This window comes from Staurois parvus, unplaced genomic scaffold (genome assembly GCF_062004578.1).
Source record: "Staurois parvus isolate SC_StPar_1 unplaced genomic scaffold, SC_StPar_1.0 ptg000154l, whole genome shotgun sequence".
Classification (NCBI taxonomy): domain Eukaryota; kingdom Metazoa; phylum Chordata; class Amphibia; order Anura; family Ranidae; genus Staurois; species Staurois parvus.
In genome coordinates this window covers 6,399,347-6,424,362 of record NW_028317950.1, presented here as the reverse complement: position 1 = coordinate 6,424,362, position 25,016 = coordinate 6,399,347, and the positions used below count along the sequence as shown (strand labels likewise).

General features: G+C 44.1%; 1 protein-coding gene across 3 annotated transcripts in view; it reads right to left on the bottom strand.

Annotated features, from left to right (window-relative positions):
* Positions 1–25,016, bottom strand: part of LOC149463450 (uncharacterized) — a 164,308-nt gene that overhangs the window by 9,492 nt on the left and 129,800 nt on the right. For all 3 annotated transcript variants that reach the window (XM_089674974.1, XM_089674973.1, XM_089674972.1), the window contains exons 7-15: positions 23,612–23,689; positions 23,227–23,499; positions 22,345–22,560; positions 19,849–19,926; positions 11,413–11,667; positions 7,993–8,208; positions 3,619–3,696; positions 1,297–1,530; positions 420–638 (exon numbers count right to left, since the gene is read on the bottom strand). In XM_089674974.1, the coding sequence (XP_089531100.1) occupies positions 420–638; positions 1,297–1,530; positions 3,619–3,696; positions 7,993–8,208; positions 11,413–11,667; positions 19,849–19,926; positions 22,345–22,560; positions 23,227–23,499; positions 23,612–23,689 (1,647 nt within the window). The remainder of the gene's footprint in view (positions 1–419; positions 639–1,296; positions 1,531–3,618; positions 3,697–7,992; positions 8,209–11,412; positions 11,668–19,848; positions 19,927–22,344; positions 22,561–23,226; positions 23,500–23,611; positions 23,690–25,016) is intronic.

The following is a 25,016-nucleotide window of genomic DNA, read 5'->3' as shown; positions in this document are numbered from 1 at the left end:
TTGTACATAAGTAAATAAATATTGTAAGCACACCTACATCTACGGGACAGCTGGTTCTGCTGGCTTACTGGCAGGAACACCAGCTGACAATGAGAGAGCCTACAAAAAGAAAATTATTGCAGCCATCATATTGAAGTTTTGGTAATCTGCAATATAATAAAATGTTTACTTGTGAGCTTATTACCGCTTTAAATCAGAGTAAGCAGTTTTCAGCACAGGAGAGGAGCCCATTCAACTATGGAAGTCTGAAGGTAAGGCTGGAGATCAGCTTTGAGGTCTGCATAGAGTACAGGTCAGCGTGACATTAAGGAAACAATTATACCGCTGCTCTATACAATGATCATACACTCCTGTACTGACACACTCAAGGGGCAAGTACTTGGTCATGTGGAATCATCAGCTGGACTTTCAGCACCTACCTGTTGGCAGACTTGTGTCCGTGCCCCAGCGGTACCAGAGGTTCTCTCCATGTTCTGAGTCACTGTTCTGAAGAGCGCGTATCCCAACCAAATGGTCAGCCCACTTCTGTGCTTCCTGCGCTAAGGATGTGCCGAGCTGGAGAGCTCCTGAGCCATGCAGGCGACGGTACTTGTTGTGCTCATTCAGTAGGTCTTTCCGGAATGTTTTTAGATCTTTCTCTAGAAAAAAAAAAAAAAAAAAATCAGAGTTTTTAACTTTTACATATATAGTAATTAATAGAAACTGCAATATCTGCCAAAGATTTCTAAAGTTTTACACACACTCCTATTACCGCACCAACCCCATTGTTTGCATAGAATAAAAGGTGTAGAACACGGCAGATAGATTCCACCCAAACGCTTGTCTGGTTGGTGGTGATGATTATACAAATATGAAATTGAAACAATCACAGTATATATGAACTGGTTTACTTAGTAATGCATTTCTATGTCTGCGCAGCCAGTTTTGTGAACCAGGCACCCCTTCCAAACAGCACATCCAGGTCCTACAATCTCTGCAGCCTAGTTAATAGCCTGATATATCCTGAGTATACCGATGAGGTTATCACTCTGCTCCTCCAACCTCATGGTCACAGATAACAAAGCAAGAGTTCTACTTCTTCCTTGCCCAGTGTAGTGCTGCCATGCAGGGAATTAGAGGAGGCTGATATCAAGAAACATTTGATTACTTATGCTTTTTCTATGCAAAAGGGAATTAAATGTTTTTTCTAACACACGGGCAACTGAAATATGTGTTTTTTAATTACTTAAAATTCAGCTTAAAAAAAAAAAAAAAAAATGCCAGGAGTAACAGTACCATTAGTGCTCTGGTCCCTACCTGGAATTGCAACAATGCCATTGACAGCTGAGTCCTTCACAAAGCCATCTTCATCATCATCATCGTCCGTCACCTTTGATCCCCGTGGTAGTACATTGCGAGCGTAGAAGCCAGGGTTGGTGATGTTGCCACATGGGTTGTACTGGGCCACCACGATGAACATTCCCTTCCCACTGGAAGCTACACCAACGCCAACCTCCTTGGAAGTCTTCCATACCATCTGCGTGAAATGTCCTACAACAAAGATAAAGAAAAAGGTGTCCCACACTAAGAATCATCAAATATAAGATGGAAATTTGGGAAGTTCTGGTTAAAGGAGAAGTTTCCTATTTGTGTAATAAAGCAGGCCTGTAGTATTACACAGACAGGCTTCTGGTTCATTTCCTGACTGGAGGACATCCAGCATCATATTGCACTTTTCTCCCCAGATTTACTGTTCTCAGCTTGCCACTTTAAAATGCATTGCACTTCAGTTATTTCAATCGTGGAGGCTCAGCACCACATGTGGGCATTATCTAGGCATTTTGATATTTCCATTACTTTTCCCAAGAGCCAGTCCACTGCTTGGGTGCTCTTGAGAGGAATACTGAATCGGAGTATTGTCATGTTTTCAGAAAGCTATGTACAGCAACTTGCTGGTCTCTCCCAGCAGCCATAATCTGCCTGCATTGCATAGGAGGCACAGAGATCCAATGAAGATGTCTTTGGGTCTAAAATAAGGTATGTATTGAAAATGGAAAAATGTTATTCAAACATTTATATTAGCATGTTAATGAAGGGTTGGGGGAGCGGAGGACACCAGGGAGAGTAAAATATAGGCAGATTAAACTTCACATACACACAGACATTGGGCATGAAGTGGACACATGGACAGGAATGACCTCTGAGTGCTTAATTTAAAGTGTATCTCTAGGTAATTTTTTGTATTGGATAGAATGGGGAAGGGTTAGGCCAACTGACATGTTTTTATTGGTGTCCTAGTCTCCATTAGGAGACTTACTCTCTATTTATACTGGTGTCTATTGTCACCAAGAAAAAGCGACAGTAATCCAAAATTTCAGAATGGCCTCATGAACAAGGAGTAAAGGAAAACCTTCCTATGGAGACATCTGCTCTGAGAACAACCCTTCTCTATCTAAAACAAAACAATTGACTATAGATACAAGCTTAAAACTTTAATTTTGTGCTTTCAGAAGTGAAGTACAAATTATTGTGATATAAAGTACACTGTGCACACTGCAATTGTTTTGTGCTTGTGCCTTCACCAACTGTCTCGGTTTGTCCACTAGGTGGGGATATAGCTCCATTTAGTAAAACAAGTTGCAGCAGGAAGCAAAACTTTTCTATTTATTACCCACTTTCAGGGCATTTTATAAGCAGGGACGCAGTTCCGGAACCTTCAGCACTGAAAGTATGTAATGGCAAGGGGTGCTGGAGGGTCTATTGATGCTGGCTGCTGGGGAATCTATTGTCACTGGACGGGGAACTGTTTTTGCATGGTGGTCTATTGTTGCTGGGAGCTCAATTGTTGCTGGGATCCACTGTTAACCTATTCCTGTCTGGCGCATGCCGATAAACGGCTGGACGGGAGTGCTGCCGATGCGGGGGGGATGTTTCTAAACATCTCCTCACATCCATTGCCTGTGCACGCTCCCTGGGAGCACACAGCGCCGTGTTCTGTGTCCGGTGGACACAGCGGAACACAGATTGCTGTACGGGACCTCTGTGAGGTCTCGATTCATGTGATCACTGATTGGCCAATCAGTGATCACATGAACAGTAGTAAACAAGATGTCACTTGCTGACATCATTGTTTACTACTTGTGAAATCTGTGAATGATCACAGAGGTCACATGGTACAAGGCTATTCACAACAGCCTTGTACCATGTGACAAGCTGTGACCAATCACAGCTCTCACAGTATTTCTCAATGAATGCAGGAATGCAGCCAGGGAGAAAGAGAAATTATTGCTTTTACAGCCTTTATGGGTGTAAAAGCAATCAGTGTAAAAAAAAAATCATTAACACATTCCATACAAAACTATACTTGGTTCTCTATTCTCTAAAAAGGAATGGTACTGGGAGGTGGGTAGGGGGCGGAACCAAGGATGGCGCTTGGAGGTGGGTAGGGGGCAGAAACAAGGGGTGACTCAGAAAAGGGGAGTTCCTGAACTGATTATCTGATAAAAAAAGCCCTGCCCACCTTTTATATTTCTATTTATGAGCTTTACTGGGAGGTAAGGCACTCCATGGTATTGACTGTCTGGCCACTGATTGTATATCACTGTGTAAGTCAATAAATGATCTGGTTCTGCAGCTTACCAGTATCTGGCTGATGTCCTGATTTGGAGAAGTTGTAGTTCTTCTCTTCTTTGTACCAACTATCAGCCACTTCTTGTCCTGTAAAGAGACAGTAAAAAGGTTTGTTATATAAAATATGACCCACATTTGCCCATACTTTCTGATATGGGAGAGGTAACCTATGTAGCGCAACAAGAGACCTCACAACACCAACAAGAGTTCCCCTCAGTAATAGAGGGATACTCCAAAATACACCACTCAATAATTCAGCTTAAAGCCAGACATTTATTGTTATAGGTCATTGTTTCTCAATCAGGTTGCTGTTTGGGTTCCCTGGAGTGCTGCAAGCAAGAACCCACTTTGCCCTGGATCAGCATCATGAGTTGCCATGGTGTAGGCAGGCCAGCCACCAGCACCCTAACAACCAATGACACTCTAGGGCTAGGACGCACGGCCTCATTTGTGGCTATAATTATGGCAACAAATGACTGATCTAGGGCAGGAGGCATGCAGGGCTGCCCCCAGTATTCAGGAGAACACAAGTATGCCTACTCCAGACCTCTTCCACCTCCCACCCTCTGATGTGCTGCTGGAGCCAAAAGGTAGGGCTCTGATGTGAAGAAGGGACTATGTGATTGGAGGGGCTTTGTGATTGGAGACTCTGTACTAAAGGGGACTCTGATGTGATGGCGGGACTCATGTATAGGGGGCATCTGATGTTTAGGGGTTACTTTGATGTAATGGGGACTCTAATGTATAGGGCGGCCTCAGATGTATAGGGGGACTCTGATGTGGTGGGGGCCTCTACTGTGAAGGGGGGATCCTCTGACACAATGAGGGATCTCAGATATGATAGGGGGGTCTCTGATGTGAAAGGGGGGCACCATTAAGTTGGTTGTTTGTGTATTCTCCCAGGCTTGGGTTTTCCTTTGATAAGTAACATTTACATTTTTTATATTTTGGGGTGTCTCAAGATTTTGCATACTTTTAAAGGGTGCTGCAACTGAAAAAAAAAGAGAAACACTTTGATAGGTGGAGACATGTAGGTTAAATAGCTACACTTATTCCTGATCCTCCAGCTGGATTCACTACAATGTAACAGAGAAAGAAGTCTAACAGCTTCAACCTTTCTGTTCATTTTCAACTTCATTTAACAGACTATCTGGCAAAAGTGACAATTTCCTTCCTTCCATCTTTCCCTCCTTCCTTCTTTCCCTCCTTCCCTCTTTCCCTCCTTCCTTCCTTCTTTAACTCTTTCCCTCCTTCCCACCTTTCCTCCTTCCTACCTTCCCTCTTTCCTACCTTCCTTCCCTCTTTCCCTCCTTCCTTCTTTCCCTCCTTCCTTCCTTCCCTCTTTCCCTCCTTCCTTCCTTCTTTCCCTCCTTCCTTCTTACCTTCCCTCTTTCCTTCCTTCCTTCTTTCCTACCTTCCCTCTTTCCTACCTTCCTTCCTTCTTTCCCTCCTTCCTTCCTTCTTTCCCTCCTTCCTTCCTTCTTTCCTTCCTACCTTCCCTCTTTCCTTCCCTCCTTCCTTCCTTCCCTCCTTCCTTCCTCCTTTCCCTCCTTCCCCTCCTTCCTTCCCTCCTTCCTTCCCTCCTTCCTTCCTTCCCTCCTTCCTTCCTTCCTTACCTCCTTCCTCCCTTCCTTACCTCCTTCCTCCCTTCCTTCCTTCTTTCCCTCCTTCCCTCTTTCCATATTTCCCTCCTTCCCTCTTTCCTTCCTTCCTTCCTTCTTTCCCTCCTTCCTTCCTTCTTTCCCTCCTTCCTTCCCTCCTTCCTTCTTTCCCTCTTTTCCTCCTTCCTTCCCTCTTTCCTTCTCTTTATTTCTCTACTACAAAAAATGTAAAAAAGACAAAACTGTAAAAAAATTAATAAAAAATAAAAACCTACTGACACTAGTGGAGGAACTACCAGGGTCACAAAGGTCATTCATGTGACCGGGCCCTAGCTTTCTGCCACCGGGCTCCGATGAAAGGATCCCCGGGCTTGGGGCTGCTCAGCCCAAAATGCCCGGGCCTATTTCTTGTCTCAGTCCAGGTCTGCACATTACATGACCGTTTTTGGGTTTTTATTCCCACTTTAAATTTTGCAGATTAAACAATCTGAAATGGTTTACTATGTGCAGGGAAAGAAGGAGTGTGAACATTGGATTAGGCAGGGCAATAAATGAATCTATTTTCCTTTCTCTCCATCGTGGTTGGAAGGAAAGAAAATCACTTGATTCCCCCATCAACATACTCAGTGTTGATGGGGGAATCCCTGCCACAGAGCTATTATGTTCTGTTGGCGGGGAGCCTTCCCTGCTAGCAGAACACAATGATCAATGCTAGTGGCTATAGCTGCCAGCAGTAATCGCATGTAAAAAATCTGACAGGCTGGCTGTACCCAGTCAATGGATCGACTTCAGTACAACTAGCCTGCCTAGAGATAGACTGAATATTGGCTGGTCCCTACTAAAAACAGTCGAGGTTCAATCCATCCATGGCCAGCTTTAGACAGCTGTGTGGGCCATTTAGGCACAGCCACTGATCACAGTGGTGGGTAGGAAATGATAAGAAGAAGTGCAGCAGGTCAATCATCTTTAGCTAGGACAACTGGATTAGAATTGCTCCCCCCTTTTTCTATCAGTTCTGATGTGTTTTCTTGAGACGTGGTTGGCGATTCATTTAAACGTGGGTAAAGAAAATGAAAGCAAAAATGAAGTTGCTAGCTGTGTGGCATTTGTCCAAATTACATGCCCATCAGACAGTTATGAGTACCTTTTTTTTGTTTTTGTTTTTTTAATTCTGATTGGTGGGCTTTTCGTAAAAGGTTAGTGTAAAATAAAAAGGGAATAATAAAGTAACTGTTCTTTTAGAAATCCATTTGCATGATAGGTCACTGCGTTCAGCACTCCTGTGACCTGTATTCAGCAGATAGCAGGCTAACGTTCACTGTCAGCAGACAACACTGAGCTGGTCCAGGATGTGGAGAGATCCCGTCGTGAATGTCGGGATCCACCCAGATGCCTAGAATGGCAGCTCACTCAGCCTCTCTGCAAACCCCTCAGCCCCACAGCCCAGCGCTCCAGTGAGCACTGGAGGAACAGAGCAGAGAGCCGGAGACTGACATTCACCAGTCTCTGCTCATAGAAAACCAAGAGTTGAGTGTTCAGCGGTCTTTCGTGCTTGCCAACAGTCACGAATTGCCCGCGACAGTCCCAAATATTGGACCAATGTCCCACTGGAAGCTCGTCCTGGGCAAAATCATAAATTTTTCGATCTGTCACGGACAGCTGGCATGGGCCTCATAGACACACCCAGACCACTCGCCTACTCCACCTCTAGGAAGTCAGGTGGTTCTTTCCTCATAACATGATTGCCCAGTATTAGTGAGGGGGCCAACCAAGGGTGACCATGCCAGCCCACCTTAAGCCGATCACTTCCGGGAGCATTTGAAAAGAAAGAGGAGGCAGTGGAGGCAGCAGTATGGTGGAGCATCTGTAATATTTGTGGTGGCGCATACTGTGATATTTGTGGTGGCGCATACTGTGATATTTGTGGTGGCGCATACTGTGATATTTGTGGTGGGCGCATACTGTGATATTTGTGGTGGAGCATACTGTGATATTTGTGGTGGGCGCATACTGTGATATTTGTGATGGAGCATACTGTGATATTTGTGATGGAGCATACTGTACTCTGACCATCCCTGCCATGTCTGCAGTCTCTGACAGTCTCCTGTACTATGTCTGCAGTTTCTGACCCTCTGCTGTACTAACAGCAGTAACCTCTAGCAACCAATCAGTGAGTGTGGACCAGTTCTTTGTTTATATTATTAAAGTTTTTTTTTTTTTAGATAAGTCTATGTGTGTGTTTATTTGTTTTTTGGGCTGTTGGGGTGGAGAGCAAAATTGTATGGGGGAGCCCAAGAAAATCTCAGACTTTGTAACCACACCCCCTTTAAGCCACACCCAACATCCAGAGTAATTTAGGCCACGCCCAATTTTTGACACCATGATTTTTTTTTACTCCAAGCCACACCCACAATTGGTGCCATCACCCCTAATTTACATATCACCCACACTGGCTTTCTGGACATATAATTAAAAAAAAAAAAGGGTTCCTAAACTTTTTTGGAAATGTTGGCAACTATGGTCTTTGATTGCTTAGTTCTCAGTTTAGAGGCTGTGGGGGGACAGATGCGGTATCAGATCAATGCTCCCTCCACCTAGAGGAGTATAAATGTTTGTTTTTTTAATGACACGGCTATACAGGGTGCAGAGCCTGTGTAATGCCTCCCCTGGGATCTGCTGCCACACATCATCGTTATTAAAACCTTTTTTTATACAGTGCACCATAAAGTCTAAATTTGTTATATTTATCATTGATTGTTTTATAATCATTTTTATCACTTACCTGCCACTGTGATGGATGGGCTTCCTGTTTTAGCCCAGATGTTCTCCCCATAGGAAGTGTCGCTGTGCTTCAGGGTCTTCAGTGTCAGAAGATGCTCCGCCCACTTCTGGGCCTCTTGACTAATTCTGGAATTCAGCTGCAAGGGTTTCGCTCCATGCATGGCCCGGTAATTGTTATTTGCCTTCAGGAACTCCTGTGCAAATGCTCTTGTGTCTACTAGATATGAGAACAAGACATCTTATCAGCATGACAACAGGATATTTCTGAGTGTGACATGTGCTGATGCAACAGCTGGAAAATGTAGGGTGATCAGAAATAGCCTGGTCCCATCCCTCAATATAAAACATCATTAATGGCACTGTAGGAGTAATAATGAGTGCCCCCCAACCATCTATAGTGTGTGTTATCGCTCATAAAATTTCATCTTGCTATGTGATCTTGCAGGTTTCTGTACCAACATTTTAAAGTCAGCCATAGATGCCGGTTCAACAGGCAACAGCGAAGAATCGATCCATCTATGGGCTGGCTGGTTGAATTGAAGTCGAGCCACCGATCGACTTCAGTACAACCAGCCTGTTGCTTTTTTTGTATGCAATTTACAATAAAATACCCAAAAAGCTAAATTCACAACTTAAATATCCAACTGGGTAAAACCAACAATAAACAAATAAAATATATAACAAGCTCAAAATAGTGCAAACGTGCAAAAAATATAAAGTGCAAAACAGTAAGATTAAAGAATATAAATAAGGAACGAGGCCTAGACGGGCACGTGTGTAGACGTGTCTCCAGGAGCTCCTGACACTGATCCTTTCATTGATCCTGCTACCTGTACTTTTACCTGCTCTCACCATTCTCAGTGCCTGCCAAGGGGTCCGGGACACTGCTAGCCTGCTAGCATTGCTGACTCCCCACGCTGTGACCCGTAAGAACCGAGCGGAAGGTCAGAGTCCCAAAATGGCGTCCAAACCCACTTTGGGAAATAAGCCCAAGGATGCAGTGAGTAGAACGGGTAAATCCAACCGCCCAGCAGGCAAAGATCCCCCTAGGAACATGCTCTTCTATATGCAAAAACTGACCTGATCCCATGGTCAGGAAGCGCAGGGGAACTTAGATGATGCTCAGGCTGACCCTGAGCTAGACATAGTCATGGCGCAGGAGACTTGGGGTGCAGCTGGGTCAGATGAAGTGGAGGAAGATGCTCCCCAACCCACCCTCAGTAACATACTTAAAGCGGTGCAAAGGTGTACTGGTTCCGTACAGTAAGTGCAGGATCAAGTAGGGGGTGTTTGAGGGTGGAAGTCTCCCTGCTAAGACAAGACTTGCAGAAGACCTGCGAACACACCACAGCCATGGAAAGCCAGGTCAGTGACCTTGAGGACAAACTTCCACCATTAGCCCTGGAGTCCCGTGGCACCTTGCAACTGGCCACAGCTAACAACTTGCGCAATGACAATTTTGAGAATAGCCTATGGTGAAAGAATATGAGAATTGTTGGCCTACCAGCACGCATTGAAGGAAAAGACACGACTGACTTCATTGAGCAATGGCTGATTCAACGGTTTGCCAAAGACTTTTACACCACCTTTTGCTGTTGAAAGGGCCCGCAGAACCCTAGCTCGCCCTCTCCAGCGTGGTCACCCTCTAAGACCCTTTCTAGTTTGGCTTCTAAACTACCGAGACTGTGAAATTATTCTCCTGCTGGCAAGAGAGCGCAAAGACATCCTCTACAATGGGACAAAGGTATCCTTTTACTCTGATTACTCAGCTGAGGTGCATCGCCAAAGTGCCGCTTTCTCAGAAGTCAAAGAATATAAATAGTCTGTAATTTGTAATGACTTATAACAGACTTATAGCAATTTATAATACATAAGTGCAAACAGAAGTGAAAAAAAAGTTAATAAATAATCTGTGATTTAATAGCAATTTATATGTGACAGTTCATACATTCAAATGAAGGTGTCCCCACACTCCTACTTCCTGCAGAAGAAAGTGGGCATCCACCACCATGTGTTACCAATAATGGAACCTGTTACCTGACCATGTGGACCATTAAAGCTGGCCATACATTTAGATTTACCTTCAACTATGTAGTGCAAAGGCCTGCATACAAAGTGTCTAGGTCTGACCTCATATTATAGGGTTTTGGTAAATCTAATAGAAAATTGTACAAGAAATTTGTATAATGTATGGCAATATCCCACATCATACGATATTTTGGCCTGAAATGTGCCTTGCACTTGGATCCTATATGGGGCCCCTGTGGGGGTCCCTGCCTGTCACTCCTGAGAATATTTTCTCTCTGATGCAATTACTGCTGGCAGCTATAGCTGCTAGCAGTGATCAATGTGTTCTGCCAGCCGGGAAGGTTTCCTGCCGGCAGACGACAATAGCTCCGCAGGAGGCATTCTAATACAGACTGGGTTGATGGAGAAATTGATCAATTTTCTTACCTGCCACCCAAGGTGGCAGGAAAGAAAATCATATAATCTATGGTCTGCTTTAGACCCCCTTCACACTTGTGTGACTTGTCATGCAACTTTGGACATCAAAGTTGCACGACAAGTCATACCTCATGTTTCTCAATGATAACCATTCATATATGTGCGACTTAAAGTAGTTCATGCACTACTTTGCCCAACTTTAATACAATTTGAGGTCTATAGACTTCAATGTTAACCCTCAATAATTGCATGAAAGTTGTACCTGTATGTTTTTCATGCAACGGTGGATCTGACTGCAGAAGGATGAGTCACATACAAGTCACACCCATCCAAAGTTGCATCAAAGTTGTACTAAAGTTGCACAACTTTGCAGTAGTACAAACGTGAATGGAGCCTTAGGAAGACATTACCTGTATTTAGTTAGCCTAATCCTGGCCACACAATACAATCTTTTGATACAACAATCATTTGATTAAAGTATGAAATCTTTCAAAAACAAACAATCTAAGTGATTAGATTGACAAACAATTTTTACTCAACAGGTGACAGCTGATCCTGGCAGAAATTTTAATGGCATCCAAATTAGTCACCCTTTTGTCTGGAATGCTCAAACCTTTCATCAATTGTTTATTGTTATGTGTGTATGGCCAGCATAAAAAAGACTGCCCATACACGGATCAATATCTGCTGATCGAACAGTTTTGTGCTTTCCTTGCCATATTCAAGTAACAGAGGTTAAAGAAGAACTCTGAATAACACATTATTTTAGAGAACTAGTAATAAAGAGCATACTGGAACTGTGCTAAATACAAATTAGTATAACTGTTACATCGACCCCACAATCTGTTGCTGGAATCCCAGATAACATCGTCCCCACAATCTGTTGCTGGAATCCCAGATAACAGATATATCTTGGCAGATTAGGCCTTAATGGGCATAATACTGAATGCAAACATTCTGGAAATATTTTAGTTACCGGTAGGTGATGTTCCAGAGTCGCCTCCACGTCCGGAAGGATAAAAAGTGGCTCCTGTTCCCCGGTCACTGGTTCCTCCTGTGCTCTCAGTTACTGGGGTCCCCTTGGGCAGCACATTTTTCTGGAAGTAGCCAGGGTTGGTGATGTTACCCGCAGGACTGTACTGGGCTACTGCGATCACCATTCCTTTACCATCTATAGCCTTGGCAATGCCAACTTCCCTGGAGTCTTTCCAGACCACTTGTGTGAAATGACCTGGAGACAAGATAAAGAATCATGGGAAGAAGCTGTAAAACCTAGGGCAAGGTGGATCAATGAGTGAGAGGAAAAGACTTTTTCATTCACCCTGTATGGTCCAAGTAACCTAATGTAGTACATCGGAGTGAAAGGATGTTTATTGACTGCTACTGACTCAACAGATTGGTTTAAACTACCCTAGAACTGTGTTGCAAGAAGGCTTAAATCCTTCTACTGACCAATCACATGACCTGTGTCAAGGCAATGGTCACATGTTCTCCAGCAGAGACTCAGAGGACCGATTTTCAGAGGAAACAGGCTAGTCCATGCATTTTTCTTTTTTTGTTTACAAACGTTTTTATTTATTAAGGAAAAGGCTGCAAAAATAGCATAACAGCATAAAGTATAATATACAACAGAAAAAAAGGCACATCTGTAATATTCATTCCAATAAGGTACAATCACGTAAAGCCTAAAAGTTAAAGCGGAATTCCACTCTCTGTAAAAAAAAGTCAGTAGCTACAAAAACTGTAGTTACTAACTTTTAAAAAACAGTCACTTACCTGTCCCACGATCCCGCGGTGCCCCCACAGCAGCCAGTTTCACCGGCCGACCTGTATTCCAGGCATCGGCATCTTTAGTGTGGGCACCCGGCTTTGACAGTTTGCAGCTTCACATCCGGGTGCCCACTGTGCATGTGCGAGTAGCGCCGTGCTTCTTGAATGGCCTTGACGTCTTCTGGGACCTGTCACGTGTCCCACAAGACTACAGGGAGGGAGAGTAGGAGGACAACTTCCGCTTCCAATTGCCTAGGCGATCGCAGCGGAAGTGGGAGCGGGTACCTGTCAATTTTGGGTACCCGCTCCCCAAAGGTGCCAATCCTTAATGGGGAGCGGGGGACCAATCTTTAAAGCGGAACTTTCCCTTTTTGGTGGAACTCCGCTTTACAGTAAGTACATGAGCAAGGTAGGCAGAGCAATAAGGCTACCAACAGAGAAACACTATCAATTAAATCATGAGTATTCATTGGTCAGACAGTAAATGTCTGAGTTTTCCCAAACATCCCATTTTCTGTCAAATAAGTGCATCCCATCCAGCAACATATCATGAATACGTTCCATAAGCATCACCGCGTTGTCTCTTCATAGAGCTGAGGCCAATGGTACAGTGGGCGACTTCCAATGAAGAGCAATGGCCCATAGGGTTGAAACACAGATGGTGTGAAATAGCCTCAGTCGGAAATCCCGAGATATGGTCTCCCAGAAGGTAAATTTGTATAGACAAATGCACCGGGGCATCTGCCACAGCAGAGGCCACTTCAGAGATTTTGCGCCATACCAATGAAAGGCTCAGACAGGCCCAAAATATATGCACAAGGGTACCAGCAAGGCCACAGCCCCGGAAGCAAAGCTGGGACATCCCTGGAAACATGATGTGTAGTCTAGAGGGGGTATAATACCAGTCCATGCATTTTTCTGACGTCAGTCCCCTGACCCTAGGTTCACATCTGTGCGGGTGGTGCCGCTGCGGATCCGCATGAAAATCCGTACAGCCGCACCACCAGCACAGAGAAATGCGGACCCGCAGGCGGGTGCCATTAGTTCTAATGATATGCTGCCCGCACTGGAAAACGCAACCGTACTGGGAACCGAGGTTCCCATGCGGGCTGCGTTTTCCAAAGAAGTGCAGGGACTTCTTCCCTGCATGTCACAGGCACGGGAGTCCATTCAAATGAATGGGCTCATCCGCAGCCCATAAACGCGCTCGGGACGCTCTGGCGACCGAATTAGACCTACTTGCCTCTTCGGAGGCGGAACGGGCCTTGCGTTGGACCAAACAAAAATTTTATTCTTGTGCTAATAACCGGGCCCGATGCTGGCCAGGAAGCTCAATTCCGTGGGGAAACCCCATAAACCGATACGACTGCGACTTCCCACAGGTGGATGTACTTCTAATCCCCAGCAGATTGTTTCCCGATTTTCGGACTTCCTTTCACACCTTTACACTACACCTGATCCCTTCCCTGTGGCTCAGGCAGAGGCATTTTTTCAAGATCTTCGTCTTCCGGGATTATCCGAGGCAGCACAGGTGGCCCTCAATGCCTGTGTTACCGTACCGGAAGTGCTCCAAGCTATCAAATCTTTAAGGTCCACCGCGGCCCCAGGTCCTGATGGCTACTCCGGTCTCTATTATAAGAAATTCTCGGTCCTGTTGGCGCCCTTCTTGGCTGACTATTTCAATGAGTTACGACAGGGCTCCTTGCCCTCCCCGGACGCGCTTAGAGCACATATAGCCATGATTCCTAAGACGAACGAGGATGTACAGGAACCGCAAGCCTTCCGGCCCATTTCTCTTCTTAATGAAGACCTGAAGATATTGGGCAAGATTCTTAGCTCTCGCATCAATAATTATTTGCGTAGCCTGGTCCACAGGGACCAAGTGGGGTTTGTCCCTGGGAGGCAGGCGGGTGATAACGCTCGTAAGGTGGTCCATCTTATACATCTTCTGCAACAGCGGAAAATCCCGGGATTCTTACTGTCCTTAGACATATATAAAGCTTTTGACTCTCTATCCTGGGAATATCTGCGGTTTGTGCTGTCTCGTTGGGGTTTTGGGGATTCTATCCTTTCTTGGATTCAAGCCTTGTATTCGTCTCCTTCGTCTTCCGTTAAATATGCTGGGTATTTCTCGAACCCCTTTCCTATTGGGCGAGGGACGAGACAGGGCTGCCCCTTGTCCCCGGCGCTTTTTGTACTGGCGCTTGAGCCGCTGGCTTTAGCGCTCTGGACCGATTGCAATATATCGGGGGTTTCATACGCGGGACAGGAGTTTAAGCTGAATCTTTTTGTGGACGATGCCCTCTTGACTCTTACTAAGCCTCTGACGACGCTTCCTAATCTGCAACGGGTTCTTGAGCGCTTCTCTTTGATTTCGGGTCTCCGTATTAACTTGGATAAGACTGTCGTTCTTAATATTACTTTGGATTCCAATTTGGTTTCACGCCTTCAATCCTACTTCCCTTATAAATGGGCTTCCTCCTCTCTTGAATACTTGGGCATCCGCTTGACCCCCACCTATGACTCCCTCTTTGCTGCGAATTATTACCCATTGCTTAGTTCTTTATCTTCTCTTCTGCATTCCTGGCAATTTCCGCACCTGTCTTGGATAGGGCGGGTTCATTCGGTGAAAATGACCGTCCTGCCAAAATTGTTATATTATTTTCGTACTCTCCCAGTGCGGGTTCCCCCTCATTTCCTTCGGTCGCTTCAGGCGAAGCTTATGCGTTTCATCTGGGCCAATAAGCACCCCAGAGTATCTAGAAATACGCTCTTTGCTCATAGACTCCAGGGTGGCCTTGGGGTGCCCAATGTAACTAAGTATTACCAGGCGAGCCAGATTGCCCCGCTGTCTATGTTGCACGCTTCCTCTGACGTCCCTGTCTGGGTCTTGCTGGAGCTACCTAACTGTGCCCCTATCCAACCGTCGGCGCTTCTATGGCTTCCCCCTGACCTGCGCCCTATGTCGCTGAGCCCGATGTTGCTCCATGGCTTACAAGTCTGGGACTCGGTACGTTATTCCAGTGGCCTGATGTCACCCTTTCTGCCTTTGCTTCCAATTGTTAACAACCCTCTTTTCCCACCGGGTTTAGATCACCCAAGGGCGTTCTCTTGGTGGGTGGCTCATGGGTTTTTGCAGGTGCGACACTTTTTGGTTTCTCGGTCCTTCCCTACCTGGGATCTTCTTCAGGATGTTCCCCCGGCGGAATTTTTTCGATACCTTCAATTGCGGCACTGGCTACTCTCGCTGCGGGGCACTTCTTCTTTTCCATATCAGAAATCGGCCTTTGAACAGCTTTGCCAGCACCGCCCGGGCGCCCCGGGCCTTATCTCCCTTCTTTATGCAGCCTTGAACAGACGCTCGTCGCATACTTCTCTTTCATATGTTGTTCAGTGGGAGCGTGACCTGGGAGTGGATGTGGATCCGGAGGACTGGAATAGGGCCTGGTCACTCATAGCTAAATGCTCATTCAATACCACCACGCTGGAGGCAGCCTATAAGGTATTGTTTCGTTGGTATTGGGTTCCGGCTCGTTTGGCCCAGGCTAATCCCGCTTGTAGTGATCGATGTTTCCGGGTTGTGGCCATCGTGGCGATGTCTTGCATACCTGGTGGTCATGCCCGAGACTGGTCCGTTTTTGGTCTCGTGTATTTGGCCTCCTTTTCACGTTGTTTCATCTGTCCATACGCCGGGATGCTCGGTATGCCTTGCTTCATTGCCCCATACCGGGTCTCTTGGCTCATCAGCAGAAGCTGGCGTCCTATTTGTTTTTGTCGGCCACCAGAACAATTGCTCAGGCCTGGAAGAGTCCGTTTGTCCCTTTTCAGGGGGTGCGGGATCGTATGACCAATATGATGCTTAATGAACAGATGTCGAGCATATGCAACGACTCCCAATGTAAATTCTCAAAAATATGGGAACCATGGTTGCAATATGCCTTTCCCACGCTTCCTTTGGCTAGTATGGGGATGTAATGGCGTTAGGCACTGGCGTTCGATGGTGGCGCTCTTGGATCTCTCCTTTTTTTTTTTTCTCCTCTTATTTCTCTTCTCTTTCTTTCTCTCCATTTCTGTTAGTTTTTTGGGTGATAGTGGACAGCTGCCTTTAATTGCAGTTAGAATTTCATTACCGTCATTGTAACCTATGTGCCATTGATAGCCCCTGCGTGGGCATACCTTCTGCCTTGTTGAAGTTAGAGCACTGTTTTTCCCTTTATTATTATGTTTTTTATCTTATCGGTGCAATTGATAGCCCCTGTGGGGGCATGTTTTGCCGCCTCTGTTTTATACTGATTAAAACTAATAAAAACTATTGAAATACAAATGAATGGGCTCTTGTGTCCATGCAAAACACGGCCCGCATGACCACATACATGTGAACTGGGGGTAAGATCCGCCATGCTGGCAAAGACAGCGTGACTAATATTTCAGCACTAGTTTTATCGTTATGTAAAATATATGCTTTGGGGCTCTATCTAAAGCAGGCATGTCCAAAGTCCGGCCCGCGGGCCATTTACGGCCCGGGGGTCGGTTTAATACGGCCCTCCAACAGCCCTCCCTGCTCTGTGTAATGTGGCCCTCCCTTCTATGGCAGACAGTTTTCTGCTTGAGAGCAGAAGGCAGTGCGCATGCCTGACTGCGGCGCGTTCTCCCTGGTCTGTGTAAATGCGGCTGTCGCACGGCCCTCCTTTCTGTGGCAGACAGTCTTCTGCTTGAGAGCAGTGCGCATGCGTGACTGCGCCACGCTGGGAGCGACAGAGGGCGGTGACACCAGGGCCGGGCTTCCAGCGTGAAGTGCGTTTCTCTTCCCCTCCCGGCTGCCGAGCAGAGACTTCAGCTCCAGCTACCTTTTTCACCCTTCACATTAGTGCAGGTAAGTTTTTTTAAAATTTATTTTCAATACATTGTGAAAACTCAGCTGTCAGTTGATCTTAATGTTATGAAATGAAAAGTATGTCGTTTGCAATTAACTTGGCATAAAATAATTTATTTGCATTTAATTGTAATGGTTCAAAGAATGTTCGGAAAAATGTTCGGCCCTCCACCATGTTCACTTCATCCAATCTGGCACTCTTTGAAAAAAGTTTGGACACCCCTGATCTAAAAGTTTATGTTAGTTGAAAGTTAAAATGAAGATATGACAATGTGTGACTATAAGTGGCTGAGCGGGAGATTTATAAAATGTTCCTGTTTCTTTCATCTTTTCTATATGGGCTTGTATTTTCCTTCCCAACACAACTGTTCACATTCCACCACCATTATTAATGCATCACAAACAGCTGTTATTTATTTCATAAATTATACACAGCAATTAATCAAATTCAAATCCACCCTTAAATATAAAAGTCTGAATGTTTGAGTCTAATCTAAAGCCACATGGAAAGAAATACTCTCTGATGCCAGGGGACCACAGTGAAGTTGCTGAGTGACTTCACCACAACTTTTTATCAGCCTCCTTTTTTTTATAATTGTCCCTAGTAAACCTTTAAATACAAATTTTATTTTAACATTTTCTTTTCAAGCTGGTAAATATGGAATGTTACACAAGAATATTTCATATTAACAAGTTGCAACCAGTAGGTGGCATGCTGCAACCACCAGAATAAGCTTTCTAGACCTTTACTGTAAAAATGACAGGAATATCAGAAGGCAAAGAGAGCTGAATGATTCACAAGAGGCACACAATCCTCCCCAGCTTTCTCAGAAAGTGGTACCAGCTTAATTAACTTGTACAGGCTGCCAGGGGACGGTGGGTTTTCTTATTAGAAAGCATTGCATGCATTTTAAATGGAATTCAATTTCATGAATATTCTTGGTATTACATCGATTTGTAACAAATAACAATTTGAAGAATTTAATTTAAAACATACATAATATAATTTTGAAAATGTGTAAGCAATAAAACCTACGTTTACGAGGACAGGCAGATGATTGAAAGGTCTGTCCCTCTCCATTCACAGATTGTGTATCATTCATACAAGCTGTAATGCAGTTGTGCTCAAACATTTGCATACCCTGGTAGAAATCGTCATATTGTCCTCCTTGAAACAACCACGCCGTCTCTTTCCAGGATAGCATGTATTTCTCCTGAGGTTATCTGTGGATTTTTGTATCCTGAACAGTTCTTCTGGCAGTTGTGGCTGCAATCTTTCTTGGTCTACCTGACCTTGGCTTTGGATATCTTTTTATATTGTTTTTCATCTTTGTAAAGTTCTGTTTCCTTGTTACACAGGTCTTTTGACAGTTCTTTTCTGCTCTCCATGTTTCAGTATCTAGCCTGCTCAGAGCACCACATGAGAGCTAACAAACTCATTGACTATTTATACGCAGACACTAATTGCAATTTAATAATCCACTGATGTGGAAAAGTAACCTTTAATTGCCATTACCTTGTGTGTCTGTACCAAGGCCAAACATTCCAGGGGATGTAAACTTTTGATCAGGGCCATTTGGGTGATTTCTGTTATCATTATGATTTAAAAAGGAGCCAAAACAACTATGTGGTAATAAATGGCTTCATGTAATCACAATCCTTAAAGTGTTATTATACCCACAACAGTAAAGTCAGTCTGTGTATGCAGTAAAGCATGCTTGTTATACTCACTGTGGAACCCAAGGGGTTAATCTTCAGCATTGTGTAAAAAGGCTTATCCTGACTTCTCTGATACTCCCCTTCTTCCAGTGTTCCCCTCTTATCTCCTGATAAGACATATCGTGTGGAGTCACACTGCACATGCTCAGTTTGGTGTGTATTGCTAGAGATTTTTTTTTTTGTTTTTTTCTTGGAAGAGTGCATGTGATCAGCACAGGGCCAACCAGCCCTGTCCAGATGGAGGGCGGGGGTTCTGCATCCTCCTAGAGCAAAATTAAAATGCCTCCTACAATCTTTAACCAGTGCTCTGCTGGACACTGATAGAAGTCACAAGACTGCTCTAACTGCTGATGAGAAAAGGTATTTAGCAGTTTATAGTTACTAAAAATAATTTCACTTCCATGTTCTGTGCACTGTGGGAGACCAGACATAGTGAATGCAGGGTCCTGGGTTTAGTAACACTTTAAATAAAGGACAGTTTTTTGGCATGATCAGTCATATTTTCAACATTGATGCCAAAATTTCATGATTTCTACCAGGATATGCAAACTTGTGGGCACAACTGTTTGGCTTCTATGAGTTGAGGAGCTGGGTGGGAAGGGCAGAGGGGCGGACTGACCATTTGGAAACTCGGGCACTGCCCGAGGGCCCGGGGTCAGTAGGGAGCCCCATGAGATGCCCCTGGTACCTTTTTTCATAGGCTTTTTTGAGCTTGGGCAGGGACACAGGGGCCCCATGATCCCCTATTGCCCGGGGGCCCCATGAGTTGTCAGTCCGCCCCTGGATGGGCATATATATTTGGTACTCATGCCTGTGACAGCTCCTCATCACATCAGAAGAATATGGTAGTAGGGGTTGAGGGGGCATCACAGGAGACAGCTTACTACTGAACTAGAAAACAGAAGCACAAGAGACAAATCATACTGAACAGAAGTAATGTCCCTTATGCTAATCTGTATTTTTTTTTTTAGGCTTTAAAAACAATACAACAAAATTGACCAAAACCACTACACAATCTCTTAAGAAAACAAGGTAAAAAAGGAACCTTACCTGTGTTAGACTGAAAGCCAGGTTTGCTAAAATTGTAATCCTTTATCTCGTTGTACCAGGTATCCACGACTTCCGACCCTGGAATACAACAACAAGTGAGTAAGCATACTTGAGTGATTCTGGTAGTGTTTTTCATAAAGTAGATTTTTATGATTTTTCGCTGATTTAAGTTTTATGTTTCCATATTTTTCTTAGTTTATTAAATATAGAGATTTGTAGAATAGACACTAGAGGGAGCCCTGTATTTATTTAGGTCCATTCATGCTCTCTGCTTGTTGAAATAAAAAACAGGCCATACCATGGGTGGATAGAAAGAAAATAGCTTGATTTCCCCATCAACACAGTCAACGTGGGGGAATCCATCCCACAGCACTATTGTGTTCTGTTAGCAGGCAGCCTTCCCTGTTGGAAGGACACAATGATTAGTTTGTCCAGCTATAGCTGGTGGTACTAATCGTTTGGGAGAAACCTGACAGGCTGGTTGTACACAAGTTGATCAATGGGTCAACTTGTGCACAACCAGGGTGCCCATACATGGGTCGAAGTTTGGTTTGTCCCTGCTGAACCATATACCCCCTTCCTGCCCAGGCCAATTTCCTGCTTTCAGTGCTGTCACACTTTGAATGACAATTGTGTGGTCATGCAACACTGTACCCATATGAAATTTTTATCATTTTTTTGAGACAGATAGAGCTTTCTTTTGGTGGTATTTAATCACTTCTGGGATTTTTATTTTTTCTTAAACAAACCAAAAACCACTGAAAATTTTGAAAAAAAAAAAAAAGTTTCTTAGTTTTTGTTATACAATTTTGTAAATAAGTGATTTTTCTCCTTCACTGATGTGCGCTAATGAGGCTGCAGTGATGGGCACTGATAGGCTGCACTGATGGACACTGATAGGTGGCACTGATGGGCATTGACAGGCATCACTGATGGGCACTGATACATGACACTGATATATGGCGGCACTGACTGGCACTGTTAGGCGGCACTGACTGGCACTGTTAGGCGGCACTGATAGGTGGCACTGAATGGCATTGATAGGTGGCACTGACTGGCGCTGATGGGTGACCTTGAAAGGCAGCTCAGATGGGCACTGATATGTGGCATTGATGTGCACTGATATGTGGCATTGATGTGGCACTGATGAGCACTGACATGTGGCACTTCTGGGGCCACACTGATCATCAGTGCCCTGATGATCAGTGTATATGTCCCCTCCGCGGAAAGCTGATTACCGGCTCTCCTCTCGAGCTGTCAGCGTGACAGCTCGAGAGGAGAGAAATGCCTATAACCAGCATTTCCGAGTTTACATGTGATCAGCTGTGATTGGACACAGCTGATCACATGACCGAACCGACATCTTCGGCTCTTTCCATGATCCGCTGTGTCCGAGGGACACAGAGCACCGGCAAACGCCACGCTGCGCGCTCCTTAAACCGCGCATGCGCTGTGAGAATGGTAGGACGTCCTATGACGTCCTATCAGAACGAGAGAACCACCTTGCGCCCGTCATTGTACTATAGGGCGGGCGGAAGGTGGTTAAGAGATAAGCCACAGGAGTACATTGTTTTCAAAAAGTCAGGTGACTCATAGACTAATAGAGCAACAAATCACTACCATCATATAGTACTGCAAAGAAGGATGCAGAGCCTGCGTATGTTATAAGCAAATACAGCTGATCTCCGATGTACATAATTTCAAATCTTACATAAATTAATCTTTAAATAAGTATTTAACAAAATATACTTCTAAAATTATTTAAATCAAACTGATCTCTTTCACAGGCACATTTCTTAAAACCATTGAAAAATATATAAACTCTCTTTAAACACACACCTTATAAACCCCAAAGACAAAACAGATATCCTTGGGAGATTTTTGTGCCGGGTAAATTTGTAGAAGTTGATAAAGGGAGTTGGCTTTTGCTGCAGTGTATAATTTGAAGCTGTCGCCAAAGGCAGGCAAAAGAATTTTATTCTGATCAAAAAAAATAACTGCCTGGCAGCTGGCTAGATCAAAAGAATTACAGAGTGTGATTATGTAACATTAAAAAGAAACATTACTTTTTTATGTGCAATTGATAGCCCCTGCGTGGGTGTGTTTTGTTGATCCTGTCTTCTTAAAACGATTATAAATTAATTAAAACATTGAAATAAAAAAAATAAAAAAATATTTACTACAAATTTACATTGATGTGGTTTTTTTTGGGGGGGGTTAGACTAAAATATTTTTTATATAATTTTTTTATACCCCTTGACTGCATAGGCTATTTACTGGAAAAGTAACCTTTAACGCTCACTGTCTCACCGACAGTTGCTTTTATTGAAGCAAAGCATTCTTTTGAATAATTCTGGATTGCCTGACACTTAATGACAGAAACGGTAGGTGGATCTGACCAGAATCTAATAATAGTAATAATAATAATTAAAGTACCTAAACAGGAGTATAAATAAAGTTTTCTTTAAGAACCTCCACTGTTTTCCGAGAACTTACCAGATGCGTCCCTGACGCTCGAGTTCCATTTATACCACAGGTTCTCGCCATTGTTGGTGTTGCTGTGCTGGAGAGCATTGATTGAGAGAAGGTGATTGGCCCACTTCTGGCTGGACTCGCTCAACTCCCGACTCATCTGTAAAGGAGGTGCACCGTGTAGGCGGCGGTATTTGTTGTGAGTGTCCAATGCTTCTTGCTCAAAGTTGCTCAATTTTACTAGGGCACAGTTAAGAGACACTCAAAATTAGTGCTTTCAGTACTGCAGATACAGTGCCTAGTAAACGTTAAGTCAAAGACCTGGTATTAATACAGAATGTTCCTGAACCAATATTATTCCTTTATAATGGGTACCATTGTCTACAAATACCAGGCATTCTCAGCCATTATATTTGTCTGCACTCTGGGTGTCCCACAAATCCTGGTGCATTTCTTTCATAGGTTTCAATTTCACTCCCAACTTTGATCTATCTCTTTGCCATTCCACTATCCATTGCAGAAGCCACATTATCCAAAAAGAGCTTATGTTGGTGCAGGTGATGGATAAGGTGGAGAGCAGCAGGACAACAAAACTGAAATTCAAAATGTCTTTCTGAACCTACTCATCTCCCAGCTCCAGAGGCATAAACATGTAGAGTATGCAAAACCAAGCATTCATATTCATGGAAAAATCTTATCAAGAAGTACTTTCAGCAACTGGATCATGTCTACACAGAAAAATGAAACTTTCTTCTAGATATAGGAATTATAAAAACTAAGAAGGGGTCTGCCACCTGCTTGACATTTGCCATATGCCTTCCATAAACCAAGATTAGCAACAGACACATAGGTCACACATGTTGTTGGGATGATCCTAAATGTCTGGAAAGGCAGGCATTTTCTTACCTGTCTGGCCAATGTTAATTATTGGTTTTCGATCACTTGTCTTCTCTACTTCAGGTGACTTATTTTCACTTGATTTCCACCGTGAACCAGACTCGTCACTATCTGGGGATACTGCGGACCCTGATGGCAGTACGTTCCTTTCAAAGTATCCAGGATTGGTGATGTTCCCTGCTGGGTCATACTGTCCCACCACAAAGTAAAGTCCATTGCCATCAGTGGCCAACCCTACGCCAACTTCCTTGGAGTCCTTCCAGACAACTTGGGTGAAATGTCCTTTTAAAAACAAAAAAAAAAAAAAAAATTGCCAAGAAGGTTTAAGGACATGGCAGGAATATGCCAACACTAATTAGATTAACAAGGCTATAACTCAGACCTTGACTATTACCTGTGTTACTTCGGAAACCTGGCCTTCCAAAATCATAGTTCTTGATTTCATCGTACCACGAATCTACGGGTTCTTGACCTACAGACACAAAGCAAATCAGTTTAATACATCCACAATGAAACTTATAGGACTAATGTTATACTATATTCACTATCTTTGTTATATAAGCTCTACTCTAATAATAATACAAAAATGTTGAATATTACGATCTGTATATGAGTACAGAGGTGAGTGGAGGGCAGGAGTGTGTGCTAATAAGGTCAGCTGAATCTACATAACAGGAAGTCATGAACTTTTCTACGGAGAAAGCTGAAGGCTATCCTAGAATACTTAGAAAGCTTGATCTTTTCTGCAATAGAAGTACAATTTGCCAAAATGAAAGTCCTAGGAAAAAAAAACAGATTGAGAAATTCGAAACAATTTGTCAGCCATGGATCAAACACTGTCTTCCCCCTGATTTTATGAGTCGGTGCTCTTACTATGGTGAAACACTCACATACCTGATCTTTGCTTGTGCCACCCTCAGGTAGTGGTGTATTTAGGTTTTGTACTGCCCTAGGCAACACAAAAATCGTGCCCCCCCTCCCCAAGGAGAGAGCCTGACATTGACCAACAACACCTCTGCTCACCTCCCACCTGAGAGAGCCTTCTATTAACATCCCCCCCCAGCTCACCTTCACAGCTCCGGACATCCCTGGGAACGAGAGTCGGGCTCTCCATACACCATCGAGCAGCCCGCAACCTCTCTCCGAGGTGTGCCCCTTCTTCTGTCATTTCTTCCGGAGGGTGGTGCTGCCCCCCTGAAAAATCCCGCCCTAGGCAAATGCCTTGTTTGCCTTGCGGTAAATACGCTCCTGCCCTCAGGGACCCTCTTTTCATTTCTCTCCCTGCTCTCTCCTATTTCTCCTTTTCTTGTGTCTCTCGTCTTCTGAACCTTCGCCACAGCTGGTTCTGAGACTAGATAGTTGGCTCCACTGGGCGCCTCTGCTACACCGACCCTTCCTTTCTGCTACACTCTGTTCTTATTTCTCTGTTCTCCCTAGGCCGTATTTTCAGGTTAGATCTAGTTGGACTATGGCTTGGTACACTTGAATGATCCCTGCCTAATTCATCTTGTCACACCCACAGCGATAGTCTACCTTGTTTTATATGTCAGGTATATTTTTTGTAATGACCACATGGTCCAGTTGCATCTGGACTATTAATTATCTCTTTAGGTCCTGATTTTGCATTAACATTTATACATGTTGTATATTTTGTATATGTATGGCATCAGAATGGTCTGCTTCTTCTATTTGTCTGTTCTAACACTTGTTTTCTAACAAAACTAATTTCAACAAAAAAAGTACAATATTGGTACTGTTCAGTGGTACATAGGGGAGCTGGAATATGAAAAAAAAAAAGA